General features: G+C 39.6%; 1 protein-coding gene across 6 annotated transcripts; it reads right to left on the minus strand.

The window, feature by feature from the left end:
• Positions 1-847: 847 nt before the first annotated feature.
• On the minus strand, positions 848-24187 carry scube2 (signal peptide, CUB domain, EGF-like 2). 6 transcript variants are annotated; one of them, XM_028437709.1, is made up of 23 exons: positions 23952-24187; positions 23367-23483; positions 23085-23210; positions 21787-21921; positions 20924-21049; positions 20721-20837; positions 16752-16841; positions 16119-16235; positions 15919-16041; positions 15399-15515; positions 15092-15214; positions 14730-14846; positions 13892-13981; positions 13691-13804; positions 12841-13008; positions 12363-12569; positions 8411-8581; positions 6224-6391; positions 4401-4562; positions 4127-4324; positions 2874-3026; positions 2708-2787; positions 848-1893 (listed from the first exon to the last, which is right to left on the minus strand). In XM_028437709.1, exons 1-23 carry the CDS (start codon positions 24037-24039, stop codon positions 1747-1749), a joined length of 3054 nt encoding a protein of 1017 aa, XP_028293510.1. In that variant the 5' UTR covers positions 24040-24187; the 3' UTR covers positions 848-1746. The 6 variants fall into 6 exon arrangements, with proteins under 6 accessions (XP_028293510.1, XP_028293520.1, XP_028293502.1 ...); XM_028437719.1 differs by having other exon boundaries at positions 20924-21046; positions 23367-23486; XM_028437701.1 differs by having other exon boundaries at positions 23367-23486.
• Between the last annotated feature and the right edge of the window lie 1652 nt (positions 24188-25839).

Here is a 25839-nt window from a genome sequence, read left to right on the forward strand (position 1 = left end):
TTTCCCGCCACCAACTGGACTGGAGTGTGGATGGTGACATTTGTGAACCTTTCAGAAAAGAAGAAAAAAAAACATTTTCTGCACATAGCTGAAGTCTTTGTCTTGAATCTAATTGTGTTTAATCCGCATATAATCTCCAGAGATAATCTGAGTGATATAGGGGTGAATTAATCTCCCCTTTAAGATGAGAAAAATAAAATAAAGATAAGGGAACACTTGAATAACTTTTCTAAGACACTTAAACCATTTTTCTTGCGTGGGTTTGTTTTGATATCAAAACATCCTCTAAAGTCGTTATTAATTAGGGGTGGTGAAACATTATTTTCAAAAAGTAGATATAGTTTTTGGGGATATATTTAAGTTTTATATTAAATGCAATAACTGAAATAGATGTAACTGATAAATACATTGAGTTTGGCTGATTATCTATTTGCAATAATGATAAGTTGAACAGGTGCTTAATATATAACAAGCCATGACTTTCATATCTTTAAATTAAAACCATAAAATGCACGATAGAATAATTTACCTTTAGTTGGAACTCAGTGTTAAATGACCTGCTTAAGTTAGGCAGTTTAGTTCGTTTATTTCCCAAATTTAAACTTTAACTGCTGCTGAACACAGAACACCTGCTCTATGTTACATTAATCATCTGCACGAGATGTATAAGATCTTGAATCAGTGGAAAAGAACAGCAGTCGAAACCAAGAGGAGGAAAAACGGTCTTCAAGTTCTAAAGCTCGCTCAAAAAGTGTGGAGATACTATGGAGGTCAAAAGGAGACGCTTTAGGATATTTCAGAAAACTAAAAGAATCATTTTTATTATTCTTTAATCTGAATTAAATGTAACACATACAGTTACAAAACAAACTCATCAACTTACATGAAAAGCCACAGGAACTAAAAAAATAAGACTCCTATCATTATTTACAGCATATCAGATGTACAAAGCTTTTTAAAAATATACATAAACCGGTATCATCTAAGACAAGGGAACATTTCAAATCTATTTTACAGGTCTTCTCAATAAAAGCCCAAACTCACATGATTCAGCTCCTTTAGGTGTCTGCTGAGTCATCAGTGTCCTCGTTCACGACACACGCACACACACACGCACACACACAAACTGCTTTCATTTTGCCTGATCAATGTAGGCTGTGGTCCACTTCTTTTTTTTTTTTTTGCTGAGAGACATCATGACTCATCAAATATTGACCGACAGCAAACATCAAAGCACTAGCGTTGGCTGCAGATCACGGTTACGTCTTTTTACATCGTGAACCGATCATTGAGGATAGTTGCCTTTGAGGATAGAAAACATTGTCAGCAGTTCTAAAGTTCCCCAAACATCTTTGTGCTTTGTATCTTTTTTTTTCTGCTTGTGATATTTAGCTTCTCTGCCCGTGATCCACTTCTACCTGTAACACAAACGTCTATGTTAAAACTAGATACACACTATTTACAGTATCGTCCACCATTCAACATCTGACTGTTTATCAGATTAATGGAATAAGCAATGGTCCAATAGTTTCAGCACAGATCATTAAAGGATCTAAACCTTTTGGGGATGAAACACAGATCATTTATCCTGCTTTGTCTTTGAGGGTCCTTTTGTTTTCTGTCACTCCTCCATCCTTAAGGTCTGCATGGTTAATTTGTTCAGTGTACCCTCTGAGCAGCTTTCTTCTGGTTTTTTTTGGGGGGGGTTCACACTCTCACACATGGTGTCACAGAGGTGCTCCTTCTTCAGGGACGAAGGAACCTCAGCACCTTGGAGCGCAGGAATCGGATGAACGACTTGGGGAACATTTCTCTGGATTCTTGCGCGGTGTAGTTGAAAAAGTTTTGCGGGTGTGCCAGCACGTCAAACAAGGCTTTCATGAGCTTCTTGTCCTGATGAGTTAATGTGTTGTATTATAGGAAAAAAAAAGAGAACAGATTAATAAACATCAAATAGAAGAACAGATATATTTAGTGATTCTACATGTGGCCATGGGAGGGCACTATAACATCATTGTACTCCAGACACAAGAAACATTTAAAAATAACAAATATATTTCAGTCTAACATTAGTCTTTTTACAGCAGAAATGGGCAACTCTCTCACAGCAGGGGCCACAAACATGTGATTGTATCTGATCTGAGGGCCACATGATGAATATTCATGTCAGCATTTAGAATAATGTCCAATCAGAGCATTATTACAGCGGGAATTGTCTTTTTGATAATTTGTCAGTTTTTGGAGTCATTATGGGTGTTTTTGTTATTTTTTTGTGCATTTTTGTTGTTGATTTATGCATTTTTGGGGTCACTTTCTGTATTAATTGTTGTTATTTTCTGTATTTTCCTGCCATTTTTTGTAATTTTGTAAGTTCTGTTCTGTAATGTCTTGTTTTGGGTGTTTTTGTCAACATTTTGTTTGTTTAAGTGGTTGTTGTGTCAGTCTTTGATGTCATTTTCATGTTTTATGAGTCATTTTGTGTATTTTAGGAATGTTTTTTGCACTTTATGCATTATGTTGGACTTCATATTCCTTCCAACTTCTTGAATTTTGGGGATTTGTTTTGGGGGCCGCAAAAAATTAGACCCCGCCAGTTGCCCATGTCTGCTATACAGGATTACATGTGCAATGGGTGCCTACATTATATTTCCCTTTAAAAAACTTTTGGTTTTAAGATTTGTTGCAGAGAGCTATTAAACAAATGTACCTTGAGTATTTCCTGATGATTCTCTGAAGCATACAGTCTCCCATCTCTCACTATGTCCTCTATCAACTCCTGGTAGTCCTCTGAAACAGAAAGTCTGTTAACAGCCTCCCGCTTATATAGAAGCTACAAACACATGGACAACACAAAACAACGTTGGTATCCTCACCATCGTACGTCACATATGGGACCTGGAAGCCCTTCCCACTGTTTCCCTCATTGGACCTGAACTGTATCCAAAGCCTCTTGGAGCGGGAGGTGAAAGCTATGGGGCGCTCGTATGTCTGACACGTCTCGTAGGTCGTCACAGAGTTAGACAAAGCTGGAAGATAAATACATTTACATTATGCAAAGCTTCCAAATCGCAAAAATGACACAGGATGCATTACTTATTGTGTAAATTAAAAAATAATTCGAGTCTTTCCGAATTCATAAACCTCAATGAAACTCCAGAATATTTGCAGAGGCTCATTATTTTCTCCTGCGATATGACATGACTGGTATCACAAAATGTCAAAAAAAAACTTGAAATTTTTTTGAAATCCTGCAATTTCTCACAAACGTTCACACAATATCTCTCTAAATTGTCACAAAATCAAGACATTTTGAGGGGGAGATTCTGCAGAGAACGATACCTGTAGTTAATTTTAATGCTAGGTTAATGCTACTGCTATTGCTAGCTTAATGCTAATGCTTGGCTAATGCTATTGTTAGGCTAATGCTAATGCTAGGTTAATGCTAATGCTCAGTTATTGTTATTACTAGGCTAATGCTAATGCTAGGCTAATGCTAATGCTAATGCTAATGCTAATGCTAATGCTAGGCTAATGCTAATGCTAATGCTAGGCTAATGCCATTGCTCGGCTAATCCTAGGTTAACGTTAATGCTAGGTTAAAGCTAATGCTAGGTCAATGTTAATGCTAGGTTAATGCTAATGCTAGGCTAATGATATTGCTATGCTAATGCTGTTGCTAGGCTAATTATAATGTTATGTTAAAGTTAATAGTAGGTCAATATGAATGCTTGGCTAATGCTAGTGCTATGCTAATGTTAATGTTGATGCGAGATTCAGGCTATTGCTTGGTTTTTGCTATATGATGCTGATGCCAATGATGAGCTAATGCAGTACGACGCAGGACAGCACCTTCATCCTCAAACGCAAATATTCTAGTCATTATTATTATATATTACTCCTCAACAGGATAGGTAAAATTCACTGTAGGCAGGGCTACATTGTATATTACGTTACATTATTAGGTGTGCAGGAATAGGGGGTACATGGCTTCAGGCTAAATGTCTGAAGGGGTACATGACAGTGAAAAGTTTAGGAACCACTGTCCTAGACTATAATAAAATGCACTACTCTACAAATTTAATCTGAATGTGTAGAAAACTGTTGCATGTGCTTGGTTAAAACTTACAGCTTTTTCTCATCACCAAGTAGTCCCCACACTCGTCCTCAATAGGAAGGTATATCTCAGGGACAACGATGAGGATCCTGCGTTTAGGTGGTGGGTTGATGGTCCAGGTGCACTCCACATTGGCTGGATAGTTTCCCGGGTAATTCGGGGACTCGATGTAGCCTGAAAAGTCTCCCAGCTCTCCCCCACACTGGCGGTCTATGAGGTAGCACAGACGTGATTCAAACAAAATGTTGTTCTCAGTTCTCAGTTAGTAGAGACACAGCGTACGTACTTTTACACTGCATGATGCTAGTGGAGCCATCAAAGTCGGTGGTTGTGTTTCCGGGGCAGGCGACACAGTAGTTCTGTCCAAAGTCTCCCTGATATGTTCCCGTTAGACAGCGGATGCAGCGGTGAGTGCTTGTGTTGTAGTAATGTCCCGGGGAGCACTGGACTGTGGACAACAGAGTGTTACATTAATGTGGGACGTTATAGATGTTTCCAGAACCACTGTGTGCTTCCCCGTTCTATTTTCAGGTCAATTCTGACTCATCTACACCTCTTCAATCATTGAACCAATCATAAGTTTTTCTTAATCCGTTTTTATATGATATGATATGATAAATTATACTTTTTCATTTTTGAACAAATGCAATAATACAAAAAACAATATTACAATAAACTAAAGATTCGATGCAGATGCCTTCCCTCCAGAAAAAAACAACAAAAAAACAAAACAATTATATATATTACAGCATACACATACATTGTGTTCAAAAGACAGTGGGTGGAAGTATAAACTAATTAGTCCCACCCCTTTTCCTACATTACAGTTACAAATAATCACGCATCAGCATCCTTTTTTCCAGCCATTGCTGCTGTTAATGAATTAATTTGTTATATCTTTATATAATTTTGATTAAATACCCCCCAAAAAAAAATATTACACACTCAAAATTGTCATACAATGTAAAGACTCCAATTCCACAACATATTTTGTGTTAATTTCAATTCTCCATTATCATCATGCTACTAAGGACAAGTACAGCAGTGTATTGGGACCACACAAGATTAAAAAGCAATAAATTTAGCCATTTTTTTCTTAAAATGGGGTCTGGGGATCCGTCGGAGACGGGAAGCCATTGATTGATGGTCATCAAAATAATTCTTGAAAAGTTAAAATATTGTGTTTGCTTAGAAAAATTAATTCAAAGTCAAAATGTTTAACACATGTAAGGTTGGGTCTCATAACAAATAAATCATGTATCTATTAAATCACACACTTACTCGTGTTGTGTAGCTCAGGCTGATGATCTCACATGCATAATGGATGAATATTCAAACCAACTCACTTTATCAACTGATGTAAAGTGGTAATTTTATGAGAATAAAATTGAAATACAAACAGAATCTTGTGTAATGTGGAACATTTAGTGAGTTTGTAGTGATTTCTCTTTAGGTTTCACACATTGTTCCATCCAAAGAACCAGACTGATTTATAGAAAATAGCCTCTTTAGTGGAGGAGGAACTGGCTGGAAGTGGTTGACTTCAGGGCTATCGGTGTTAGTTGTCTTCACTTCACTTCTGATCGTTGTACCATTATGAATTTTTTAAGATATGGCTTCATTCTCATAAAATGATGACTCTATTCTCAAAATATTACGACTTTTATCTCAAAATATAATTACTTTAATCTAAGAAAATGACAAACTTTATCCCCGTAGTGCTCAGATTTCTTTTTTTTTTAATGTGGTCCTATTACTATAATATAATCGTCCTAAAGCATTCACAAATAATGAAAGTGCAGCTGCAGAGGGCAGCAGAGATCTTAAAAACACAGAGGAGTCATTTAGACGCTCCACAAATCTCTACAGGCAGTTCCTTTAGAGGCAACAAGAAACCAACTTTTTATATAAATGAAGAAACATTTGTTTATTTAATTATGGGGAACTGCTCTATCACACAAGATAACAATAAAATAATTATGAGAAGACCCAACAGCTCTTAAACATTTAATACAGCCATGCATGTTGTTGAACAAGCTGAGGGCCGGGGGCTGTAAATCCAACAAGGCATGAAGGTTAAACCTGTTATTGCTTAGATGACTTTCCTACCTTTGGTCTCACACTCCTGGAAGGCAACGGCCCCGCTGTGTTTGGTGACCAGGTTTCCCCCACAGGGGAAGCACGAGGTGCGGCCAACCTCTGGCTGGTATGTCCCAAGGGCACAGAACACACAGGGAACGAAGCCGTCATTGGAGTACTGGCCAGGGGGACATTGACCTAACACACACACACACACACACACACACACAGGTAATATCAATTATCTGAACCAGTGGTTCCCAAACTTTTCACAATAATAATGTAATGCAGTGTTTTTCTAAACTTGGGGTCACCTGGAAATCAAATGGGGTCCCCTGAAATGTCTAATAATTAATAATAATGATAAACATACTGATAATTAATGTATTTTCAAATCTTTTCCACTGTTATTCTTGCTCAAAGTCACAGCTGCTCCTCTCACACAAGCCGCCGAGCTGCAGCCGATCCCAGCTGATCAGAGCACATCCACACTGCAGATAAACTGTGTTTGTTCTTTTCACCTTAGATAATGTTTCTCTTAAGTTTACACACTATCCCGTCTGCTATCACTCTTTCTCTCTGACTCGGCATATCACGTGCAGTCACACACACCAAGTCGGAGGAACCGCTGCGGAGTTCTCCATTCCTCCTGAACACGTTTGTGCCTTTATTCTGTTGCTTCTCCACCTCGGTCTTCCTTTTTCCTCTTGATTTGTAAATGCTGTGCTAAAAGCCGCGTTAGAGACTTCTGCTGGAATATAAAGCCATTGAACTGTCCCTGCCCTCAGATTATGAACGCGCATTGACTTTTGACGAGCAGCTCTAGCAACCAATAGTAATGCTTAAAATAGCTCATAGAATCGCCCTGTTGGTACAAGGATCTCTGATTGGCTGAGCTTTAGAAATACAGAAGCGTGACACTCCTTTATTTCTGAAGGTCTTTTACAGGGCCAGGAAAAGGAGAAGGAATTCACTGTCCACTCAGAACACTTGGACTATAATATGCTGAAAGACGATAATGGATTTCTGACCAAATAACACCAAAAAAACTTACAAACTGCAGCTCTAAGCTGCTGAGTGAATAAGGCAGGCTAGACACAGGGTCAGGTCTAATTTGAGGTTTTTTCACATATATAATACAATGTGATGTGTATCTGCAGTCAAGCTGAAGCAAAAGTCAGTGGGAGGACAGCGTGTGTTATCTGCAGCTCACACACAGCGTAACTTCTGAATGACTACCGTAATAGAAAATGGAGGCAAGAGAGAGTCTGCTCCACTTGTTTAGTCTGTCAGAGGAGATGGGATCACATCGTGACTCCGATAACAGCACAAAGCCAACATCAGATAAATGGTGACAACATCTCCAACATCTGAACGTCAGCTTCTTTGTGTTCTCACACAGTAGAACTTCAGCAAAGAAGAGATCGTTATCCGGATCACATTTCTTCTTGTGTGGCTCAAATTTAGAATGTGTTTACGCTTGCTACCTGACAGGGACTTCATATGTTTGTATACTTTCACTTCAGATCTGCTACACATGTGATCGTTCCTTTTCCTTCATCTTACAAATAAATGTTCATATTTTTCATGTTGTTCTCATTTAATAATGAGATTAATCTCAAAGCCAGCAAGGAAACTATTCATTACAGAAGATTAAAAGACGCCAAATGAAACAATTGTGAGTTTTTTGTAAATACCTGAACATTATGCTAAAGCTGTCTCCTGCACCTCAACTTATTAACAGTCACTTTTCATCGCAAAGTACACGTGTTGGTTTTTGAGACACAGATAAAGACTTTTGCATTTGCTCATAAAAAAAAAAAAAAAATGTTTATGGTGAAATTTGAACATGACTTGAAGTTGCAAGTCATGTGCCAGTGGGTTCTTCAATTAGACTAAAAGAATTCATGTATAGATGAAAAAATACATATTACATGTATGGTAATGAATCTATGACATTTGAAGTGCATAATTATTTCATACATTTGGACTTTTATACACTTATTTCTAACAACCGTGATTTGGGAACAGCTTCAAATAATAGTAGGATGGACTGTATAGGTTATACTTTACCTCTAATTTGATCACGTTTACGGTCAGGAATGAACTTTCTCTCGTTTCACGGGCATGACATAAAAACGCTAAAAAATGATCTTGTCTCTGTCTTGGTTTTTCAAAACCAAAACACGACTCGATGATTCCATTGTTTGGACTTACCTCCACATTCCGACATGTTTCGAGCTCCGACCACTTTGGAGACGTCCCGTCCTTCAGGCCCGGGGCAGACCTCACAGGACATCTGTGCTTCCTCATCCTGATACGTCCCAGCTGGACAGAGCACACATCGACCTTGCTCAGCATCGAAGAACGAGCCGACACTGCAGCTCACTGTCAGACAAGAGGAGGAAACACTGATTTCAAACATTATTTTAATGCCTTATATAGAGAATGACTAATCTAACACGTAAGAAAGGTCTTGTTTGGCCCATATATTATAGTAGTCACTTAATATATTTAAACCTTATGTATAAATTATAAATATTCAAAGTTAAATAAATCAAATTGGCAAACATCCTCATGTGATTATTTTTGGAAATGTTTTTGTAAAAAGGCCAAAAATCTCTGTTATTTACACGTTTTAAAAATATATCTAATTTATTTAAAAATAAATGAATAATACTTTAAAAAATATATATATATTTTTGCCAATTTTCAGGTTCTAGTAATTTACAGGATATAACATTATGACCAAAGAGGAACTTATTGAGTCAGGAATTGTCAATGCACAAAAACCACAAAAGCAAAGCCACTTTTTTGCAGACAAAAAAAAAAAGATTGTTCATCAGTTTGTAATCAAACAGTCATTGTATGGATTTACGTTACGAAAGTGACAGGTGAAACCAATAAAGCGACCCAGTTTTCATCTCCCTCTCGGAGCGGTACATTAATGTATTTTTGACAGCAGCTCAGTCAGTCTGATTAATTAATGTGCTGCAGAATTGTCCTATGAATAGTAAACTACTCACAAACCTGAATGCTGGTATTTAGAACACAAAATACACACAAAGGAATTATACAACAGATCAACAAACACAATTGTTGAACTGCTCTTGTTTTAAATAAACATTTTGATCCTTAAGTATGTCACTGATTCTGATGCAGATCATGGCTTGCCTTGCACCAATGCATTTTATTAGTTTTTTCATTTTTCTTCATGTGTTTTTGAATGCAAATTTAATCATTTTCTAAAAAAAAACCCATCAGCCTTCATTCTAACCAAAGAGAAAGATAAGCAGTAATAACATAAAATGATAAAAGCAGACCATATTATTGCAAACAATTGCATTGTCACACTATCCTCTGATCCTGTTAACTTTTAATTTCACTATGCTTTTAAGATTCCAGCTCCTAAACTTTAGAACCATCCATCGAACTTGAGATTCCGTTCAAAAATGAAACTAAAGAACCTTCTATACAGACTTCACAGGGTCGACTGCTTGTGTTATGTTTTACATTAGGAGAGCTTTAATTTTGGACTGTAAAGCACTTTGACATTTGTTTCTTTCTTTTTTTTTTAAAGATGGCTTTTGGGTAAACAATTGAGTTGCCTACAAAAACCATCACTAAATTGTTTCTGCCCGCTAAGCATTAGACAGCCATATAAACTCCTAGACACAAAGGCGCACTGGCCCTTTGTGCTGCTTCTCTGACGCGTCCTAAAACTTGTTACAATATAGCGAATAATTAGGGAGGAAGTTGTGATCTCAGCATAAGCCTCTTCAACTCTTTTGAAAGCAGATGCAGAAGAAAACCAAAGTAAGTGTTTCCCTCTTATCTCACACAAGTAGAAAGTTTTAATTAAAGGGACCAGAACACCGTTTGGCTTCAGCTCCTCCCATTCATGGTGATGCCTTTAATTAATTAAAAAAAAAAATTCTGCCTCTGATAGTCTTAAGAACTTGAGTGAAGTAGTGAAGTTGGTCGGAATAAATCAGTTTAATGTCTCCATGTTAAGTGCAAAATGTGCCTTGATGGTAGCTGTGAAGTTGGCTGTCAGTAAAGCACTACCAATGAGACAAAAGCTGCTGCGTAGCTTCATTATGTGAAGCTTGGCAAATTGTTAGGATTCCCCTCTGAGGAAAGAAAATGTAATTCTATCAAGAGTAGTTTATTTTTGGAGCCCATTGTTTACTCTGAAAGACCATGAGGAGCCATCATTGCATTGTCCTCTAACAGCTTTTATTTGACAGAGGGAAGCAGTGAGAGAAGGGAGAGAGTGAGAGTGAAAGAGAGAAAAAACCTTGAAGCCTTTCAAATGCAAAGAGCATCTCTATAGAGAGCTCGAATTGATGGCCCCAAAGAGGTTTAAAAGACCTTTCACCTCTATTCAAGCCCCCAGTTTTTGCCTACTTGATGACATAGGAAAACACTGAGGTATCACAGTGGTAAGGAGCTGAACCCAATAAAAGGGGTCAGGTTTCTGAATCCCCCATTCGGCTGCGCCCAATCGCAGCTCGGGCCTATCAAGCAGGGGCCCAAACAGCTGATGCTAATTGATTCCCATGGTGTGGCTGAAGTCAATTCTCTTTAGCAGTTTAGTGGCTGGGGGTCATGCAAAGTGGCCCCAGCTGGGGGGCTGGGGGGACCCAGCACTCAAACTGCCAGCTTGAATCAACAGCACTTCCTAAACATCTTAAACAAATATTCAACCAAGACGGATACAACTCTTAAAGAGATCTCAAAGCTTGGGCGCATGCCATGCACTGCATCTATGGGCTCTTTGAGCAGACTCACTGGACAACAGGTGAAGTGAAGCAACACATTTCAAAGACAAAAAATGCTGTTTTTGAAATACTCTAACATGATAGAGTATTCAAACATTAAATGTCATTAAACTTTGGGCAGAATCGTCATCATAAAGAATGACCTGTAGCGCCACCAGTGACCAAACCACAACACTGTAGTTACCTCAAATTTCTCCAATATTGTGTTGCTGTCCCTGTGAGAGAAGGGAGCGAGAAGTTGCCCGAAAAGGGTTACTTTTCAATAGAGTGGGCAAACTGAAAAGAGGTAAACTGCCGTCCAAGCTAAGCCAGAGAAGGAGGTGGGGGAGGAGGGGGAAAATATAGCTCCTTTAAAGAGCTGGAGGTTAAGAAGAATGCCTTTCAGATCCCCCCCTCCATCCCCAACACCCCTCCCACCTCTACCTCCAAATTACATGTCTACACCCCTGCCATGGCCAATAGACTGCTTAATGTTGACCTGAAAGCGGAGCGGGGGAGTTAAAGAATCAAGACCCTTAAGAGCCGAGTTTGAAACAAATGACAAACTTGAGCAGTTCAGCTTCAAAGTGAGTCAACAAAAACGCAACAAACTGAATATGACGAGGCTAAAACTTTAGCTACAGCAAACAGGATATTCTGAAATTCCTGGAAAATCTTAAACCCCAGTTTTTGTTTTCAGTATATGCTCAGGAATCAGATCTTACAATCTGGGTCATTGCAAGCAAAAATTCAGAGCAGTGCTAGGCGTGCAATGATCAAACAGTGTTTAAGTAAATATTTTGACATCCCAAAGGCAGAAAATCCACAAGTTTTCCCTCGCTGATACTGAGAAGATGTGCGTCAGAAACCAAACCCAGTGTGAGGCCGGCAAACAGGGGCAGCAGCCAGGGAAAACTGAAGGCGGCTTTCAGCTCTCCACCACAGATAGCGTGAGGTCTCATTTAATAAACACTTTCCCCATCGCAGGTTGTGTATAAAATCTAAGCAATAAGCTTCAATTTATCAGTAGAGCTGCCATCATACGCTCTTATCCCAGTGAGATGCTTGAAAGGCCAACAAGAGGCTCTCTGTTCCCCGCTCTCCCCTCCAACCGCCTCATTACAGCACGTCTGCCAACCAAATATGGCACTCATCTGGCCAACACCTGCTCTGAATCCAATCATTAAACCAACTTGTCTATAAATATCTTACTGGCATGAGACATTTCAATTACTTTTGAGGCGTGACTGTGAGCTGAAGCCGCACTGCTGTGCTGGAAACAAAGAGGCTGGACACACGGGAAGCCGGATTTTAGCATTTCCAGTGACGACCACGACCATGTGTGAGTGAGGCTGCCATGATGTTGACGGTGTGGATTAAAAGGAGTGCATAAAAACCAGACTCACCACACTTGCTGCCCACCAGCACCTGACCGCTCACACAGTGTCCTGGCAGTCCTACCGGCTGCCCAAAACTCTTGGAGAGCTCGTAGTCGGCCCCCGCAAAGTGAAGGTGGAACTGTTCCTTATTGATGGACTTCCTCAGAGTCCTGATTGTCTTCCTGAGTCTTTTCTCAGAACGTCGGCGTACACAGTTCAGGTCACAGTTCTCTGCTGAAAGAGGCACAAGAGGCACCGTAAATTCTAAAGAAATATTTTAATATTTGAAAATAAATAAACATCGTTTGCATGCCTGGATCCCTCCATGCTTAATGTACAATGTACATGACAGAAATCATGCATAAAAAACACCTCTAGCCCAGAGCCCACTATAACCACAACCATCACAAAACAGGAGATACTTTACCAGTTTGGTTATTAATAAACAGAAGAACAGACTGTGAGACAGAGGAGAGAGGCAGACACAGAGCACAGAGAGACCAACCTGTTACCTCCTCCAGGTTCACATCCATTTCAAACTCAGCTGTGATGGAGGAGCCGTCCTCCTCGCCTGCCTTCCTGCCGTGGCGGCTGCGGGATCGCTGACCAGACGGGGTGCAGCGCAGGCTCACGTAGCTGAATTGTACATTTTCAGTGAAGAGGAAGGTGCTATCTGTGAATATGGGTGACAACCATCCCCCCCACGGCCACGCCACCAGCAGAAGACACACAAATACAACACAAATGTTAAAAAAAAAATCTTTACCAGCACTGCCAAAAACAATTTGTGTAAAGAAAAGCTCTAAAAAGCCTTCTTTCTGTGTGTTTAACTATATCTTTGTTGTCTTGACTGGAACACTGAGTAAGGGATGTCATGTCACTCTGCAAATGTTCCTTATTTGGGACAATTATGTCTCCTTTCAGAGAGAGTGAGGGACGTAAAAGACCATGGAGAACCCCTCTGGAGAAGCTAAATAATCCTATAATCAGAAAGCACTTTGATTGATGGCTGGGTCAGACCAAACTGAAAGGCCGGCTATGGCTAATTACATCCTCTCCTGTCACCGCCTGAAAAGTGCAGCGCCGAGGGATTCAAGACCCTCCAAACCACATCACTTTACCCACAGGGTTTTTTTTTTCCACATTTGGCTTTGGGTTATGGTTTTCTTTAAAGCAGCTTTCAGGTCTGCTCTTTCTCCTTCAGATGTTGGTGGTTTTGACTCAACCCAAACTGTTTTTTTCTTTTAAACCAGTAAAACAAAGAAGCTGTAATTTTAATCCAAGTCTATTTGTAATCGTTGTGCTGTGTCTGGAAGAATCATTAGGCTTCCAGTGTGGCAAACTCTAGTCTGTACCTGAGTGTGCTGAGTTCAAACTCTCCATGAATTTCTCTTGACTTCGCTTCAAGTTGCATTTCGCAGAGCCAGACCTAAAATTTGCTGTGGTTTTAATCCGAACTACTTCTGGACCTTCAAGATTAAGAAACAGAGAATTTAATGGTCAAAAAATATGACATGCACAAGTCGTCTCTGAGTTACTGTCCGTTTTCTACTTGCCTAAACAGTACAAGCCACTGTTGTCCTTTTGTGCGTCAGCCAAGCAGGACAGAGGCATTCCACAGGTCACCGTGTAGGAATCCTCCATCCCTGAAAACACACAAGAGGCCGTGACACACAGACCAGCACTCACATAAGTCTGGGCCACAAACGCAACAGGTTTGAGAAAGAAAACATGTAGGAACACGAGGAGTGACTTTTTTTAGAGGGCAGTGTTGAAAAGCATTGGCACAATATCTCATATAGTGCAGGATATTCAATAGAAATGAAAAATGTAGATTTTTTTTTGCAAAAGTATGAATACTTTGAGACATGAGTAGGTTGATTAAAAGCCTTGGAAACAACTGTAGAAACAAAATATATCTGATGAGAACCAAGTCATAGGAAATTGTATGTTTGTCACAAGTGTCTGGTACAGGAAACGGAAGTGATGGGATGGAAGGGATAAAATAAGGAAAGAGGGATGGAAGGAAAAACAGAAGGTATGTAGAAGAACAAAGGAAAAATGCAATGAAGAGTTGCACTCCTGGCTAATTTAAAAGGATTACTCAATTGTTGTGCTTTAACGACACTGCTTCCCTGCCTTTTTTAAAGTCCTCACATAGAGTTTATACAAGGCAGTGCTGAGTTCTATTAAGGCAACAAAGAAAAGCATTATCTACTTTACATTCTACTTTAAATTCAGCAGAAACCAATATCACAGCATCAAACTGCACAATAGTTTCATGATTGTGAGCCTTTTATGGGTATGTATTACTGTGTCAGGTGTAAGTCGGGTTTGTACACCCTGACCATTGAAAGCACGAGGAGGAAGGAGTGATCTGTGCGTCTCACTCACCACTACTGATGTGAACTTGGGACTGGCAGGTCAGAAAGCAGCGATCACCTCCCTCCTGCTTACTACAGTTCAAGGTAGGTTTAGAGGGAGGGTTTGTAGGTGGTAAACCCTTAGCCTCTGGATAGAAACCACAACAAAACTCACAGGTAAAAAGGAACACGTTGGATTCAAACAAGTAACAGAGACAACTGTGGATGTTTTCTACAAAAATTAGATGTGAGAATTAAAGAGAAGCCAAGAACATATCAAAGTATCTCCTGTTTTCATCCCCAAACAAATGATTCATAAAGTGGGTTTTAATCTACCTTCTTTTAAAGAACTAAGTAGATCTAGTTCTCTAATGAATGGAGGCTCCAACTCACCAATGCAATCTTTCTTGTTCCAGTGCAGCTTAAAGCCTGGTCGGCAGAAGCACTCGAATCCACCGATGGTGTTCTCACAACCCTGTTCACAGCCGCCATTGTTCACGCTGCACTCATTTATATCTGCAATAACAGGATAAGATGAGCATCATCATCATCATCAAAATCACACATTTCACTTTGCAGCATATCAGAGAGAAGGAACTCTCATTCAAAAGCTTTTAACAACAACACAAATCAAAAGCTTGTGTTAGGCACAACTGGATGTGTGTGTGAGACCACCCCCCTCCACCCCCGCCCAGCTCACCTCCGCAGTGGGCCAGTCCGTACATGGTGTAGCCTTTGTTGCAGAGACACTGAAAACCACCGGGGGAGTTCACACATGTATGATCACATGTGCGCTCAAAATAACATTCATCTATATCTGTAATCACAATCACAAAGATGACATAATAGCAGGGCAGTCAGTCGTAATCTGTATCAGCAGGAATTTCCCTCCCCAAAAACACACACATTTACAAGCAGCGTGTGACATGTAAGCCACACTGTGAGTACTGCATCCACTTTTATTCAAAATGTATTCATTTAAAAAGTCACAGTGGTTCACCTGTACACAGTAGTTTGATTGTAGTTGTATGGCCTCAAGTGTAAATACACAATAAAAAGGTTTAAAAAGCAAATTAGTAAAATAATCTCTCTTTAGAAGTATTTCCAGTGTGATTTCCTTAATTTATTTAATCCTTCAAATTTAAATTTATCGATGCTCGGATTAAACGGATGCTTAAATGACTCATGTTACACTCAAAACCATCATGTTACACTCATACCCTGACATGTCCGTTCATCTGTCAGCAGTTTGAATCCTTTCCTGCAGTTGCACTCAAAGCTGCCGATGGTGTTCCTGCAAAAGTGCTCGCAGCCCCCATTGTGATGCTCGCACTCATCAATATCTGTGAGGGTACAGAAGGTAGAATGGGTAAATCAGTACATCTTTTTTTTAGTGGGGATCAGGACTAACTGGTCCGACCTTTGCATGTTTTTCCATCCGGCTGCAGCGTGAAGCCAACAGGGCAACTGCAGCGCACGCCTGTGGATGTGTCTTTGCAAGTGCAGTCACAGCCCCCATTGTTCAAAGCACAGGTCTCTGAAATTGCAAACCAGTACGTGATCCTTAAAAAAAAAAAAACCTCCTTTCTATACAAATTTATGTTATAGGATCCTCAATAATGATTTTGAGCTGATAAGAATATTAATACTGTTTTGAAAACCCAAGTGTATCACACATAATCCATGCAAAGCTAACCTTTACAAATTGAGGACCATGTGATAATTATATTAGTTGCACACAAATGCAGTGCTTCATATAACTGATGAGTACACGGGATGAGATTCCCATGCTTCATTCCCCAAATGGAGGGAAAACGTGAAATGTACCACACTGTCACAAACACCCATATTTCAAGGGAAAACTTTGGGGGCGAGAAAATGAGCGTTTTTGGTCATCTCACAGTTTGCTCAAAAGTCTGGGGAATGTATCAGTTTCACGAAACACAACAACTCTCCGCTGCTACACTCCAAAGCAGATCCTGGCAGGTTCAGTGCGTCACATAAAACACAAACAGGAGCTTTTGAGACTGTAAAAGCCAAAAGTGATCATTACCCATCAGCAATCTGCGTTTGACCCTTTTGTCCACCTCAGTGAAGGATGTGGAGTTGTGGTCTGAAGACTCGGCAGTGGACTCGTGTCGTTCTAGTGGAACAAAAACAAACTTACAAGATTTATGAAGCAGTACCAGTGTTTGTTCAACGCAGTGTTTGTGTCCACATTCACAGGCAAGATATATTTCTGAATTTGAGATGTGCGACGTGTAGAAACTTGGTTTAGGTTAAAAAACAGAAGAGGTGAGTGCGGAGCACAATGTGGCGACAACATCGCAGTTAAAGTAAAACCTACACCTGGACCTCACATACACTGCTGATGAAAGGTGGGATAAGACCTTTTATCTCCCTCTAGATCCTTATCCTACAAGAGTATTGTGAGGAAAAATGTGCGCCAAACGGCATCACGTCAAGTAAGTAAGTAAAGTACATTTTTATTTATAAAGCGCTTTTCGCAGATAAAAATCACAAAGTGCTTCACAGAACAGAGGAGAAATTAAAACAACAGGAGCAACATCATAAAAGGATAGTAAAACAAAGGTGAATTTACAACAACAGGAGCAACATCATTAAAAGGATAATAAAAGTTTAAAAATCCATTTAACCAAAAGCTTTTCTGAAAAACAAAGTATTCAAATGCTTTTTAAATAGAGTCCACACAGTCAAGCTCCCGGAGGGACTGGTGCAGGTCATTCCAGAGTCTGGGAGCCACAGCCTGGAACGCCAGGTCTCCCTGGGATCTTTAGGAGACCTTGGCCTGAAGACCGAAGGGTGCGCCCTGAAGTGTAGGGGCACGAGTCAGTGATAGACTGAGGAGCCTGACCATGCAACGCACGGAAAGTTAGGACTAAAATTTTAAACTCTATGCAAAACTTGCCCGGAAGCCAATGAAGATTAAATAAAATGGGGGTAAAGTGGGCTGTTCTGGGTGCACCAGTTAAAAGTCTGGCAGCAGCATTTTGTACGATTTGAAGTCTGTTCAGAGTCGACAGAGTTACAATAATCAATACGAGACGATATAAACGAGTGGATGATCATTTCAAGATCTGATTTTGACAAGAAATTCCTGACTTTAGAGATATTTCTCAGGTGATAAAAACAGTTTTTGGTCAGTAGACGACAGTGACCCTCCAAAGACAATGATTGATCAAACACAACCCAAGGTTTCTGGGGTTGGTTTTCACAGATGAGCCCAGAGCACCAAGGGAGTTCTTAATCAGGGGAATCTTTTTATCAGGAGCGATGATCAGAGCTTCCATTTTGTTGGAAATCATCTGAAGGTAATTCGAGGACAACCAGTTTTTAATAGAAGATACACAATCCAAGAACTTAAATAAAAAGTGAATCTCTGAGTCATTGAAGGAGCAATACAACTGAATATCATCTGCATAGAAATGATAAGACACATTTTCAAAACCACGGATCAACCAACCAAGTCAAGATAACATTAGCATTAGAAATATAAGACAAGCGTAGTACTGTAAGTCGCCCCTGGAAAATGTAATCAATGAGGATAACCTTGTTTTAAACAAAAAAATATGCTTTCATTTGCCATGAATCTAAAAAAACACCCCTACAGACCAGTTACTCTCATCAACTCATGCACATTTTAAATAAGGTGAGGAAGCCAGCATGATGCAAACCCAACACGTGCTTAGTCATTTGTAATCATTTTCTTTCCAAAGAAAATCATTCCAATGAACCAATTCACCCAAATTTAGAGATTTTGGCATTAGAGCATTAGATTTAAAAGTACAAAAATGCTTTTGTTTAGGCTAGAAAGCAGATGAGTTTACACTTCACACAACGTTATTATTCAGTTATTATTTCCATCCGAAATCAATAATGAGAGGAACTTATTGTAGGGTTGCTACTTTTATAGGTTTTTTATTTATTCCAAAGATTAAACCTAGTTCATTGCTATCTGAAAGAGATTAATCATTTAAATGGTCAATATATAGAATCTCAACCTGATTTGTGCCTTCTAGAGGTGCAATCTGCACGCCCACATATGGTCTATAACAGTACAGCTGATGCTGAAGCATTCAATACAACTTGGAAGTTAAAAATTTCGACCAAGTTAGTATTTGTGTGATTTCTGCCCTTCCAATGCACTTTTTGGAAGTAGGATGTTAGAAAATCCAGAGTTCCGAGTTGCCTTGAATGCAGCATTATTGCTCCTGAGGTATTGCTCCATTTCCACACATTCACATGCCCCTCCCTACGCCACCTACGCTGCAATTGCGTTGTGATTTTAGCCTGTCAGCATAGTATAGAGTGCCCCAAGAGCAAATCAACACGTCAACCTGTCGAACGTTAAAGAACAAAACTTCCTGACTCTTAGACGAGTAAGTAAAGAGAGAACACTTTGATTATCAGAAAAGTAGGACATCAACCTGAAGTTTGGATTGCTCAAACAAACAGCAAGAATGTATAACCCTTAACTTATCCATATGATCATTTATGCAATGGAAACCTGTGTTGTATTCCCTTCGTATGTTAACAGTCAGCAGTGATTTTTTTTTACAAGCCAAGGGTAAATAAAATGTTTGAAATCACCTTACGTACCCCAGTGTCCTCCCTCAGCATGGGAATAGATCATATAAATGCTAATAAAATTATGCTCAAAAGAACTTTCACTATTAGCACACAAATAGATATTTCATATATAGAATAGAATAGGAAGTTAACATCAATCTTATATTCTCTTGTCTACAGTATCAAGGAGTAAAAAATAGGCTGATAAAGCAGGGTACACACATTTTCTAAATCTAAAAATATGTTTTATCTGTTACAGAGCCCACACATGAAGATGAAAAATCAGGCATAGAACAGTTTTAACAGTGTGTGTGTGTGTGTGTGTGTGTGTGTGTGTGTGTGTGTGTGTGTGTGTGTGTGTGTGTGTGTGTGTGTGTGTGTGTGTGTGTGTGTGTGTGTGTGCGTGTTAAGAAGAGCCACTGCGCAGTATACACTTTTTTACTTGGCTGTCTTTCATGTGAAATGGATTCAGTGCAGTCAATAAATTCTGAATTTCTTCAGTGACAGATATCATGATGCATTGAGGATGAAATTTAACGTGATATATCGATTATCGCCGTATCGTGATAATATTGTTATCGTGCAAGAAAATATCGCGATTTTGTATCGCGATACCCAGCCCTAACTGATAAGAACCAATGCAACATTTTGTTGCATTGGCTCGTATTGCAGGATAAAAAACAGCAGCAAGTATTTACATAAGGTAAGTAGTATGTTTTTTTTTTTTTTTTAAAGGTGCAGATATAAATAGATATTAAGAAGAAAATGTAGTTTTTCTATACAGACAAATATATTGCAAGTTGTCAGCTTTCCGTCATACACACGAGGAGTTTTGACCATAAATTATTGAACAAGTTTAATATTTACACCCGTTTCGGAGCCGATTATTGGGACTAATTCACTCTTAACACACCTCAGACCACATGATAATCTGATAGGATATTCTTATAAAACATAACATAATCTGTGTGTGTTTGCCGTCCTTGGGCAAATCGGGACAAAAATAGCCTGTCTTAATGTGTGTACCCAGCTTCAATCTTGAAAGGAGCTGCTGTGTGGGGTAGAAGTTAGCATCTCCACTGAGCTTAAATAAAAACAAAGGCCTTCTAGATATATTGCAGTGCGTGTGTGTTATTGTCTGTTTTAATGAAGCTGTGATGCACTCACTTGTCAAAGTCAGGTGTACTGTGTCTCACATAGGCTGGAATAATCTCCATTAGGAGGTGAGCACATTGGGAAACGTACAGGTGGACAAAATACTAAGAAATATCCGTGTTTAAAAGATCAGCAGATAAATACTGGAGCTACCCATGAATGTTTGAAATAATTTAAAAGAAGGATTAGTTGTGATGTTAGCGTTGAACAGACAGATATTCCTGTATTAGTGCATGTTGTTGTCTCCTGCAGATAAATAAAAAAGCATCCTGCTTACCCACACACGACCTCTTGTCAGGTTGTAGGGTGTACCTGGGGTGACACCTACATATTGGGCCGATCTCTGTGTCCTCGCAAGTGTGCTGGCAGCCCCCGTTGCCATGGTTACAGGTCACTACGGAGACAAACGGGATGGCAGTCAGAAGGACTGGACCACGACGTGCATTTGAGAAGTGTGAGACTTTGGTCATTTTCACGCACAGATGCAGCCTCTGTGGTTCCTGGCCAGCTCAAACCCTGGACGGCACTCACAGGCCACGCCCCCTTTGGGTGACTCCTTGCAGATGTGGGCGCAACCGTGCTCCTTATTCATACAGTTGAGACCTTCTGGGAAAGAAGAAGGGAGAGAGACGTACACATTGTGGCTTTCCTACAGTGATTGGGCAGCTGCACACAAAAGCACACACTGAGAGATTAGTCTGGCATCCTCAAAGACTCTTGATTGTTCTCACGCCTCCAAAAACACGCAGCGCCGTGCTCCTTTTAGTGACTCTACAGAAGTGAGGAAAATCTTTAAGTTGGTCAAAAGTTCACTCACTTAAAGGCCCCCGGCTGCACAAACACTCTACAACCACTCTTGTAACACTTTTGAAAACCGAAATGAGCTGTGTGCCTATTCACTGAGACACAGGTTGAAGCTGAGCGGTGAGTCCCAGAGGATTTAAAAGGGTTGACAAGACTCGATGGAGTGGAAAGTGCTCCCATTTCACTGGGCTTCAGTCAAGAAGACAAAACAAAAGACGCTTGAGACTAATCTGTGACACAGACCACATCGACCAGAGTGCTGCAGTTATTAACTTATTTTGTTTTGCAGCGCACACACACAGATCCTTTTCCCACAGCATGGCGCTGCACATCATAAAAGCCCAGTGACGGGAGCCAGCTTGAGGCTGTCGACCCTCATCGTACATTCTCTAAAGTAGAGCCAATTTATGGCAGTATTTGTTCGTTTCATTGTGGATTTTAGTAATTTAGGCACACAAGCACCTACAATTATGAGTTACACTGATTCACAACTTCATTGCAAAGAACATTTGACCCTGAGCGTACATTTGTGTACTCACCCAGAGAGCGATGGATGCACGTGTGCTGGTTGTCGCTGAGGAAGAATCCTTCTTTGCAGCGACACTCGTAGCTACCCATGGTGTTGACGCACAAGTGCTGGCAACCACCATTGTTAAATCTGCACTCGTCCATATCTGCAGTACAGTGAAGTCAGGAAAGTAACGAGCATTAGTGCTCCGCGATATGAACCAAAACTCATATCTCAATATTTTTTCTCAAAATGGTGATATACAATATCAATCTTGTTCATTTTAATTCAAATAAAGTCTGACCAGAAAGACAATTCTGGGTTAAATTTGATAATGCCAGTTGCACAAAATGTGCCACTTTTGGCTTTTTCTCCTATAAGAGACAGCATGTGTGAGTGAGTTCTTTAGTGTGGACAATTAGGGGAAGATCTGGGTTAGAACGCACTCAGCAATCCATCTAACTTTGTTTTTCATGCTTTTCTATGAAGTAGAGAGAGCAGCGAAAATAAGCTATAGAAATACATATAAATATCAATGTAGGCGATATTGTAATTTTCTATATTGCCAAAATAGGAAACTCAATATATTTGGAATCGTGATATATCGCCCAGCCCTACCAACCATGAGAACAAACTTAGAAAATGACATTAGTCTTATATAATTGCTAACTACTAAGAGTAGGGCGATATATAGTGCAACAAGATATTGCAATAATAGAACATGTCATTGATTGTATTGCGATATTGTGTAAATATTGACCAATGCAAACATATTTTTTTGACTGCATAGACATAGTCAGTATCCAAAGGTCTCAATTCCTGCCAGAAAATGTAGACATGTTAATATAGTTGGAAAAAGAATACGTCCATATCTTAAATCTGGGCTGAGTAGACTGTTCTTGTTTAATGTCTTAGAAACTTGTTATGCAAAGTTAATGCACAGGTAATAGTTTTTTTTTTTTTTTTTTTTTTTAAGACGACGACATGATTTATTTTTTTCTTTTTATTTGCAGAGTGGCATTTTTTGCATTTTAAATAGGAAAATTTGGTGTTATTTATGGTTTCATATTCACTTGAGTTGAAACGGTTATACACAGACTATAGTATACCCAGTGTTAGTCAAATAAAAGCGTACTTTATTTGGGGTCTTTTTTCTCTTTCAAAAAATATTGTGTCATGTTGTCATCTTGAGCTGTATCGTCCTGTGAACTTTGTATATCGTCCCACCCTCACTAATCGCTGCTTAATAAACACACTGCAGACTCCTGATGCAGACATGCGACACTAATGTGATCATCTAGCTTTAAAATACATGGTTTTAGCTCTCACCCAGACAGTTGTGTCCATCATGTGCCAGGTTGAAGCCATCATGGCAAGTGCAGCGGTAATTCCCGGGAATATTGTTGCACTCGTGCACACAACCACCATTGTATTCCAAGTCACATTCATCAATATCTGATGGGTATAAATAGACACAAATGTAATGCAAATGCTTCGTGTTAATAATTAAAGAGGGTGTCTCGAGTAAAACAAGTTTGTCTGAAGGGATTTAAACAGTAAATAATACGGTATAATATTAGATTTATTGATTTTACATGTGGCAGACATTACCTTCACAATGTTTTCCATCTCCTTTAAAGCCTGCTCTACATGTGCATTTGTAGGAGCTTTGTGTTGTCTGACAAATAGCATCAATGTGACATCCATCACTTCCATCTGCGCATGGATCTGCTGAAATCCCAGAGTGCAAAGGTCATTGTAGTCAAAACAGAGGAAAAAAAGCCAAAGTGTGTGTGTGTCTATGAAATCACAGAAACCATTTCAATTTATTTTAAATGTGCAAATAAAAAAATAAAAAAATACACACACAAAAAAAAAAAAAAAAAACAGCTTTGACTGTGACTTTTAAAACTACCTAACTTCTCTAATAATGATAACATACAAATTGTGTTAAGCTGCATTAAAAAGCCATAACGGAGTGAGATGGGAAAGTGCAAACAGCTGCTGTCACCTGAGAAAACCCGCATCATCTCCAACTACAATCATCGGAGGAGAAACAACAGAATCCCATCGCAGAAAGCGTGCGTAAAAAGCAGTAGTGTAATGAAAACACACACGCACACACACACACACACACGCTCACACACTCACACACACACACTCATTCACTCACACACACACTCTCCACTGTCCCACCTCGAGTCTCTGGAAGTGCTGAGCTTCGGCGACTATTTAACAGGAACAAAAACAAACAGAAGTGCCGAGCGTCCGGAACAGACCCCATGTTGAAAAGCTCCAAGTTTAGAAGTCCGCTGAAAAGGACGCGTAGTACGCACTGAAGTGGTGACCGAGCGTCCGCCTCATTTTCATGCTCGCCTGTCAATCTGCTCCACAAGAGCCTTTGAAAAGAGAAAGGAGAGAGCGGCAGTGCGTGCGCGTCTGCGAGCGAGCCAGAAAGGGGGCGTGCGTGTGCGTGCGTGAAGAGGGGACGCGCTTCTGAAGCAGAGGTGAGTTGAGATGGTGAGTCAATGAGGGGCATGGACTTTTATTTTGAAGGACGTGCACCACAAGTCCACAAACCAGTGTTTTTCAATCCTTGGGTTCCTGACCCCGTGTGGGGCCGCCAGGAATTCCAATGTGGTCGCCTGAAATGTCTAGTAATTGGTCAAATTAATTACTGAATAAAAATATAAAAATGTGTTGTATATATATATATATATATATATATTTTTTTTTATTCTTTTTCAAATTAAAACACAACGCACAATGTTAAACAACTGTATTCGGTACTCCGACTTTCTCAAACATAAATCTAGTTGAAATAAAATGCAGTATAAAGAAAATAATAAATAAATAAAATACAGTATAAAATTAAAGCTGCAAGCAGCGCTGAACAGGCCCTCGCAACCGCATGTCGGGACGTGGCGCACGTTGAGGTGTGTCGCATGTCGGGGTGCAGCAGACATTTTAAAGTGTTGACACGTAGCTGACCATTTTCAAGGATTATATCACAAACTTTCCTGCAATGTCCTGTGCAAATATAATGTCTATGATTTCCTTTTACCAATAGGTGGTGCTATGACTATGAATGATTGTTGGGCAAAACCATCATTAAATTTTTTGGCATACAAAAGCTGCTATAATTCATCTACTTAGCACGACAAACTCTTAATAACTTATTATAAGTGTAGCACATCATCCAAGAGAACAGGCTGCTAAAAGGAATATTTCAATCTATAAAGATTCAACTTTATTGACCAATCCCCTGTTGGCTCTGTCATGTTGCCATGGTAGCCGTGGTAACCATCAGTGTTGGGAACGTTACTTTAAAAAAGTAATTCTTTATAGTTACTCACTACTTATTCCAAAAAGTAACTGAGTTAGTAACTGATTGTAACTCATTTCCAAGGAAAGTAACTATGTGCGTTACTGTTTTAAAAAAAAAAAGTTGCTATATGTCACAAATTTCAGATTTTTTAGATGCGTGTGTCGTGAGGTGCTTCATTAAATTTGAGTTGCTTACAACGAATGTTGGCAAAGTCTTCACTCCTGGATATAATGAACACTTCACATGCACGTTCTTGCCTTTGACCACAATTAATTTAAAGTAGTGTTTGTATCGCCAACTTAAAAATGCCAACTTTTCATCGGACTGCTCCACGCTCACCATCTCTGCTGATTCATCAAATTTGTAGTGTGTGTGTGTGTGTGTGTGCTGGCAAATGTGTAAAAACATTGGCTCTGATTGGCTACCATGACACATGACGCCGCCTTAGCCAATCATAAACCTTGTTTTTAACCCACCTCCTTCACTACAGCTGAGTAAGAAGCCAGGGATGCTTTCAGATGACAGTTTATTCAATCAATGCATGTAACGCACCACATTTAATGTTCAGTAACGATAACGGCGTTGTAATGGTGTAAAAAGTAATTCGTTAGATTACCCCTTACTTTATTTTGGTGACTGTCTAAAGTCCTAAGCTGTCAAAAAGTACTTCCTGTTTTGCATCAAAAATGCATCGCCAGGAGGTGGCGCTATGATTGTGAATGGATATTGATATATGGATGTGGCCATAACAGGACT

This window comes from Gouania willdenowi, chromosome 3 (assembly GCF_900634775.1).
Source record: "Gouania willdenowi chromosome 3, fGouWil2.1, whole genome shotgun sequence".
NCBI classification, from domain to species: domain Eukaryota; kingdom Metazoa; phylum Chordata; class Actinopteri; order Blenniiformes; family Gobiesocidae; genus Gouania; species Gouania willdenowi.